Here is an 8,377-nt window from a genome sequence, read left to right on the forward strand (position 1 = left end):
AGCCCTTAGTATGGAGGAAAACGAAATTCGAAATATTCACCACAAACTATTCAGTACATGAAAAGCATGGGGGCGGTGATTCAGACTCGAAACTGGGTATTCAAGCTAGCTATGTCAAGGTAACATGTATGACGAACATACGATCGCTGGTTTTTGACAGTCGGTGGTCATGATTGTTTTGCTGTTTTTGCTTCCCTCGCCAGGTACAACTGGAAAATTACAGCAAGCATTTGTCCTTTGAGGCGACATGACAATCAAAATACCTAAAATTAGATACACCTGCAACTTATCTACTTGTATTGCAGTTAGCCACGTTGGGTAAAATCGATCTGGCATGCTTCGGTGCGCCATGACACCGTTAGATAGTATTCAATAGATCTAAAATAGGATCCACGTGTTAAAAGACATTTATTCAACCACATGAAACATACATAATGCACGAATTTCACCCATGTCAAGTTAATTAGATTGTTGTCTACGTTCTTAAGCTGACACATATTAAAGTAAGCATTAAATGAATTGAAACTCAAAGTTAACTGTAATTGGTGCGGAGAGAGCCTGTTAATCTTGTTCCAATATATCTCCTTGGGATTTCAGGTAAGAATAAGTCATCAGCAACCTGTGCTGGTCGTAAAAGGACACTAAATGGATCGGGTGGTCAGGCTCGTAGCTGATGATGAGTCTAACCAGCCTGACTGAGCCAGGATCACCCAAATACGCTTTGCTGCACCTATTTAGTTTAATCTGTATCATAATAATACTAATACTAAGAATTTAAATTGATTTGAAAACTCTACATTGGTGCTATTAAAAATCATTACCCTAAAGATGATATAGGCAATGCACACATTTGAGTTAATGTCATCAATCACAAATATGAAAACCTTGGTAGACCTTGACAATAGGATATCAAACGAAAACTAAGTCAGCTTTCTTCAGTGTCAGTAAACGTAAGCATTTTATCCTCATGCTTACCGTGGGTAAAAACAGAAGAAATCACGCATTCAATAAGGAAACTAATGAAGTCATGAAGCCGTTAATACTGATGAGTATCATGAGGAACAAGGTTCTGTTGATAAGACTGACTCACTTTGACAAGTTACAAACCATGGTCATGGGGTACGTTGACTGAAATGTATCAACATCTTCGAGTTCAAACAGCCACGTCACATCATTGTTGTGTTAATGTATTATACATAAGGGAAATGATGTCTATTGCTTCATCTGAAAATGAATAAGAGACAATGACACAGACAGCTAAACAAACCAGTATACCAAAACAAAGTAATTGTTTATGATATTTCCTATTGACTTCTCTCCCAATAACATCCAGTTCAGGGCCCCATTGGTTTGATTTTTTCTTCAGCATATTCTCCAAGACGAGTCCATTCAACTCATTCTCGATTTCATGTTGTCTTGTTTTACGTTCCTGTAGCTCGATGCTTTCAACCTCTTCTTTGAGATCACCAGTGAGTTCTAGAATTGGTCCCAACTCCTTCATATATCCACAACATATGGCCTTTTGTTCTGCCATATTGGCAAAATCCAAAGCGTCTTTTTGATTGTCCCGTTTCCGACAGAGAACTGACTTCGCCATGAAGTAGAACATCTTTCTCCTGTTGTCGAAAGTGTGTTGCTGTGAGTCAATGTATCTCAGACATGCCTCGGCAGATCTCAAATCATCCTCAGAAGTAACACAGCCTTCTATACAGTTTCCAAACAACCCAATACCAAGATAACAGAATACCAGTTTCAAGTACAACATCCTGGAATAGTCTTCCCGAAGTAAAGGTAAACTTTCGGCAAAGTGGACATTGATAGCTTCGTCGATTTTATTGATGATGTCCCGTTTGATATTCAGTAGAGGGTTTTTCTCGTAGATTTGTAGAAGGATGTTAATCTGTATATACACAACCATCCCTGTGTCCTTGCATGGTTCAATCCTCTCGGCGAGAGCTCGAGCATCTTCAAGCATATCCATACCCACTTCTAGTGACTCTTTCATCGTCCTAGCAGATCCTTTTCTGGCGAGGAACATCATTGTTGCAGCTAAAGGCTGGGATGATGTTTTCAGGAGCCTCTCCATCTCATCAAATATATCCCCTCTATGCAATTCAGTGTCATACACCAGCCTTCGGCTCTCTACTTCAGCGTCTAAAAGAGTTAACATGACATCTGAATCATTGCCGTACATAGCCTTGTATTTTGTAACACAATCAGCAAATTCATTTTTCTTTCCATCATGAGACATCAATTTCAAATGATAATGCAGCTTCTTTCCATCCATAATAGCAACCTTCCTTGGTTGCTGAACAATGGTTTCAGTGGGTTCTGCAGCTCTGTATTTTGAAACTGTCTCATTATCAAAGCCATCCTCATTATTAGAATATATGATTTTAGCCTGTTCTTTTCCCGAATGAATAGCTTGTTCTCTGTAAGTACAACTTCTGACACAGTCCTTTTGGGTAGTCCCTGCACATACAAGGACGGTGGTAGCATCTGGATCGAAAAGACATGTGCCATTGCTGATAGTGTCTATTTGTGATCGAGCAATAGATTCACCACTTAAGAAAGGTTCATGGCTCACATGGTCTGTTGATGGAGCATGACTGTAACCTCTTAGGCCAGGATCCTCTTGCCCCTGAAGGTCTTTGATTGTCTGTCTTAGTCTTCTAGCAAGATAGAGGTGGCTGTTCCCATATTCAAGTCCTTTGATGAATAATGGTACAATAGCTTTCCGGATGACGTTGTCAATGAGCAACGTAGCTTGCTTCTGTCTGGTTTCTTTAGAACTAATTTCTTCATATGTCAGATCAGAAATACCTCCTTCTTGTAATAAGAAATCAAGAACATAATCAGAAATGTTGAGCCTCCTCACAAAGTCCACGCGATGATATTGCAAAGCACGTTCTTCTATTGACTCCATAAGTATTGACATATTAGTAATACATTTATACACATGCAAAACCCATCTTCAAATGAAAGTCCCATAAGCTCATGACGGACAAATATTCTTGATTAATGTTGTATCTCCGAGTTTAATAAGTGCTGGTCTAGATGTTAAATACTAATACATGCAAGCATGATCATGCTTCCTGGACCTCACGCCGGAGACCCGGGTTTAATTCCCGACATGGGTACAATGTGTGAAGCCCATTTCTGGTGTCCCCCGCCGTGATATTACTGGACTATTGCTAAAAGCGGCGTAAAGCCATACTCACTCACTCCTAGACCTCAATCCATTTTCCCTGAATAGTAAAGATTGGTTCCTCATTGATGAATAGCCCTTGTTCCCCCCATACTCACTTTTATCTGCTTCTTTAATAATCTAGTCAGTCTGTTATTGTGAACAGAAACACAAAGGTGATAGCCATACCACAAGGGTGTTGTAATGCCTTCTTTTTGCCCGTCTCGTGGACAATGGTATCAAACATACACATTTGACTTACGCAAAGCATTGGGCTATTTTCTCTTTCAGAACCATTCGCTAAGGAAAATGTTATATCATCGTATCAGGACATGCAAGTCACAAATGACATTGTTGAAGATATTATAATACGACCATTTTTTCAATTAATGTCACGGTGACCGATCACACACGAGTAAACATTCCTGAAAGGTATTTCTTTCATTCAATTTGTTCCTTACCATTCCAAATACTTCAGCAAAATATGCCTGTTTTCTGTAATCCACATAAAACGTCATGCAGTTTACTACAAACACAGAGTGATTTAACCCCTTGCAAAGTATCCATTCAGTTATTATCAAGATACGTTCCAGTCAGTCTACACGCCTTGTACCAACTCATGATAGCTCTTGAATCACGAGTTTCACCACCCCAGTTATTCAGTGTCCATAGTAAAATCTCGTCTCATTCTTGATTACAGCAACACATATGATCCCCCATACGCCATGGATTTGTAGCCCTGAAAGCATTAAATTAAACATAGTTATGATCCTACTTCACTATTAACAATCGTGTTATATATACTCGGTACATATTCTCTTTCCTTCCTCCTACAAGTTACGGGGCAATATAATTATCAAAGTGATTCTGAAGTGTAAAAGGAATGCGACACTGCGAGTCACTTTATATATTACGTCAGTGTTGAACACAGCTGGCGACAAAAGGGCGCCTTGACCTAACGCAATAAATAAACGAAAGACTTTAAGTTAATTCAATCAAGATGTCTACACACTTATTACGAACGAGCTCTTCACACCCCGGGGAAGGAACTGCCCAATTGTACATATTTGGAACCGAGGATACTAGATGATTGGTTGTGTTACTGATGTCATATATATAACCTGAGTTGGTATTATCAAGTAAACTGGTTGTGAAGGAAGTTAAAAGATCATTCAAGAGACAAAAAACAACAGGCGATAAACAAATGTTGTATACCTACTGCGGGATACATGCAACACAATCCACTCTTAACGCCGCAATCTGCAATATTTCAGATATATGGCAGCGGTCTGTAAATAATCAAGTCTGCAACAGACAATCCAGTGATTGCGATTGACATTATGACCTTCAAACAATGCGATTGACATGCATCAACAAAGTCAGCGAGTCTGACCACCCGATCCGTTAGTCACCTGTTAGACAAGCACGGTTACTGAAATCCAATTCTAACCCGGATCTTCACGGGGGAGGTCTTCAGCGTGCCATGTTAGTAGAAACACTATTCATATATTACGTGTTACTATACACACATACTTACAAATTATTCTGTAATTTTCCTATTTGGAAAATTACCTCCCATACACATGGTCATTTTACGACAGAACGTCATCAGCCCGACATCCCAACTTCATCACAAATAACGTCGTCAGTCGGCCGTTCACGCATCCGTCCTCGACAGTGTTCATAACACAGTGACATAAGTTCAATAATAACCATGAGTCCCACGCGGTTGTGTTGTGTGTTTATTGGAGCATTAAAAAACTAGGACATTTTTATCACTGACAGCGACGTTGGGGATTTCACACGTATGAATTTCGGATATGACTTGGCGGCATAGTGAACAATAGTCTCCACATACCGTATTTCCTCTGTTAGACGCTTGGAGGTCTGTTAATATCACGCAAACTGTTCATCCGGAGTCTATTCTGTTTAAAGCTGGCACAGTGCAACTCGTCACCTTAACGACTCCCAAATTCTACAGTCATACAAAGGGTATATTTACAGCAAATGGTCATTATTAATCACCAACATATGACAGTACTACATAGGAAACTGTGGGCGCGGCGTCTATTGGAGGCCCGGCTTCTATTGTTTTAGGCAGATCGTATGACTGGCGTCAGTTTGGGCGGGACGTGTAATAGAGGGAATACGGTTATCTTATCAATTCCTCGGGAAGAAACTTGATCTGGAATAACGAGAGCTATTTGCGATCCCTTTGAAACAACGTGCAACTTGTTGTACTCTGTTTCCTGACTTTTAACATATCATCCATGGGTTTGACTGTATTTAGGGGACATATAGGAAACTTTCCAGGTACTTATTATGTTTTATTTGCTTGTGTTTTAACGTCACACACGCTAGACTAACATAATTGTTTTAGTCCCCAGAATAAAGTTCAAACAAAATAATCGATAAAGGAACCCGAAAGTCTATTAATGTCGAAGCTGAAAAAGGGTGTGGTGAATACAGGCTGCTAGAGTTGAAAATGGGGGATGAGGATAGGCTGTTAGAGCTGAAAAAGAGGACGAGTGTAGGCTGCTAGAGCTGAAAAGGGGGACGAGTTTAGGCTGGTAGAGTTGAAAAAGAGGACGAGTATAGGCTGGTAGAGCTGAAAAGGGGGGTGAGTACAGGCTGCTAGAGCTGAAAAAGAGGACGAGTATAGGCTGCTAGAGTTGAAAAAGAGGACGAGTGTAGGCTGCTAGAGTTAAAAATGGGGGATGAGGATAGGCTGCTAGAGCTGAAAAAGAGGACGAGTGTAGGCTGCTAGAGTTGAAAAAGGGGGTGAGTATAGGCTGCTAGAGTTGAAAAAGAGGACGAGTATAGGCTGCTAGAGTTGAAAAATGGGGGATGAGGATAGGCTGCTAGAGCTGAAAAAGAGGACGAGTACAGGCTGGTAGAGTTGAAAAAGGGGGTGAGTATAGGCTGCTAGAGTTGAAAAAGAGGACGAGTATAGGCTTCTAGAGATGAAAAAGAGGACGAGTATAGGCTGCTAGAGTTGAAAAAGGGTGTGGTGAGTATAGGCTGTTAGAGCTGCAAAAGGGGGTGAGTATAGGCTGTTAGAGCTGAAAAAGGGGTGAGTATAGGCTGTTAGAGCTGAAAAAGGGGGTGAGTATAGGCTGTTAGAGCTGCAAAAGGGGGTGAGTATAGGCTGTTAGAGCTGAAAAAGGGGTGAGTATAGGCTTTTGGAGCTGAAAAGGGGGTGAGTATAGGCTGTTAGAGCTGAAAAAGGGGGGTGAGTATAGGCTGTTAGAGCTGAAAAAGGGGGTGATTATAGGCTGTTAGAGCTGCAAAAGGGGGTGAGTATAGGCTGTTAGAGCTGAAAAAGGGGGTGAGTATAGGCTGTTAGAGTTGAAAAAGGGGTTGAGTATAGGTTGCTTGAGCTGAAAAGGGGGGTGAGTATCGGTTGCCAGAGCTGAGAATGGGATGAGTAAATGCTGCCAGAGCTAAAAGGGTTATCATCTAAACAGTACCGACAGCTGTTATCATCTATACCGTTCAGCAGCCGTTATCGTCTACACAGGTACGGGAGCTATTATTATCTATACCGTTCAGCAGCTGTTATCGTATACACAGAGCATGCTACCTATCATTAACTTTTCGCTGTCAGGTATACAGTATTATGACTGAAATACTATCTCGAATTGGAGGACATACATGTATTGTTTGAAGACAGTCCCTTCTTGAATGTACATCATACAAAATATCACCTAATGTCATCACCGTCTCAGGGTTGCAAATGAAGTGTATTACTTTTAATCTCCTTTTACCCATGCGACAGATATGTGAATGATTAACAGGCACACCCATATTTATCACTGCATCCTGTTTTTAAAGAGAAATTTGCATAACAATGGGGAATTCATTATACGCAGTCTGTCATAATCTGTCAACGCATACTTTGACACTCTCTTCAACTTCCCGTACTCACGTGTGTATACAGTAAACTACGTTTAACGAACACGCTTATAACGAACTGACCAATATCACGAACATATTTTTTAGTCCCGGACATTTGTTGCATATATGCTGTATATATGCTTATGGCGTCCTACGGTTATTACGAACTAAAATTAGTGGTCCATCTGAGTTCGTTTTAACCGTACTTTACTGTACATTAATTTCTTATTCCGGGTTGGAGCAGCAATATGTGAAGTGTTGGCAGTATTTACCATCGACATAGTGCATAATATCGATGGAGTAGCCTAGCAGTTTAAGCGTTCGTTCATCGAACCAAAGACCCGGGTTCGATTCCTTACATGGATACTACGTATGCCGCTCGTCCATATACCCAGGATTGAGTGAACGCTTTAAATAGGAGTCCATTTATATCATAACCAGTCAGTTCAGTGCCGGAGTAAATCCCTAGATGACGCAGGAAGTAGATGTTTAGACACGTTGGTGTACCATAGGAAAAAGAATACGGCGAATCGTAGCCCTAGGCAAGGGCGCTGTGCGGTTACAATTGTAGTGATGTGTCAAGTGTGGATACAGGGCCCGCACAGAGCGGTGAGGTGAAATGGGTTTCAACGTCGCCTCCAAGGTTATTGCACTTATATCGCGACGTGCATGCACGTGTGTGTGGCTGTTTGTAGTCCGGACTTATGCCGATTTTATAATGCTAGCCCACCGAGTTCCCATGCCGCATTGTAACATGAATACCCTACTCAGACACAAAAAGTGACTCCGAGCCGACCAGTCCTTGTTTTATCCCCAAAATGCCTAGCGCCAGGCAGGGTAGCAACAAGTACCATCTTTTCATGGTCGTTTGGTATGACGCGACCGGGGATCGAACCAAAGACCTTCCGCTCTCCGTATACAGATACGTATGTTAGAGGTTCGACATTTCACATACCTGTGCCTGTCACAGAGAAGCATACTGGCTTACTGGCTGTCACAGAAACGGTCACGCCGCTATGAATAGCGACAAACAGGATGTTAGGGGAAATACACGACGATGAAGAAAGAGAGTTTTGCCTTGACACATGACACTTAATCGTTTATGCAGAATCTGAATAAAACTATGCTCATTAGAGGCAAATGTTGATGTTGAGGTTTTACACCAAAGATGTCGCAGTGTGGAGCCTTGGTTTGTATCTGTTTCTCAGACACCTGTGGGTGAGAAACCAATTTGAGAGAACTTGTATCAAACACATGTGGGAGATCGAATTCCAGGTCCGTGATTGGCTACTT

General features: G+C 41.3%; 1 protein-coding gene across 1 annotated transcript; it reads right to left on the reverse strand.

The window, feature by feature from the left end:
• Positions 1-821: 821 nt before the first annotated feature.
• Positions 822-4,803, reverse strand: LOC139450305 (uncharacterized). Its single transcript, XM_071231985.1, has 2 exons — positions 4,725-4,803; positions 822-3,926 (listed from the first exon to the last, which is right to left on the reverse strand). Exon 2 carries the CDS (start codon positions 2,936-2,938, stop codon positions 1,172-1,174), a length of 1,767 nt encoding a protein of 588 aa, XP_071088086.1. The 5' UTR covers positions 2,939-3,926; positions 4,725-4,803; the 3' UTR covers positions 822-1,171.
• Between the last annotated feature and the right edge of the window lie 3,574 nt (positions 4,804-8,377).

Source organism: Haliotis cracherodii, unplaced genomic scaffold (genome assembly GCF_022045235.1).
Source record: "Haliotis cracherodii isolate W230 unplaced genomic scaffold, xgHalCrac1.p SCAF_8, whole genome shotgun sequence".
Lineage (NCBI taxonomy): Eukaryota > Metazoa > Mollusca > Gastropoda > Lepetellida > Haliotidae > Haliotis > Haliotis cracherodii.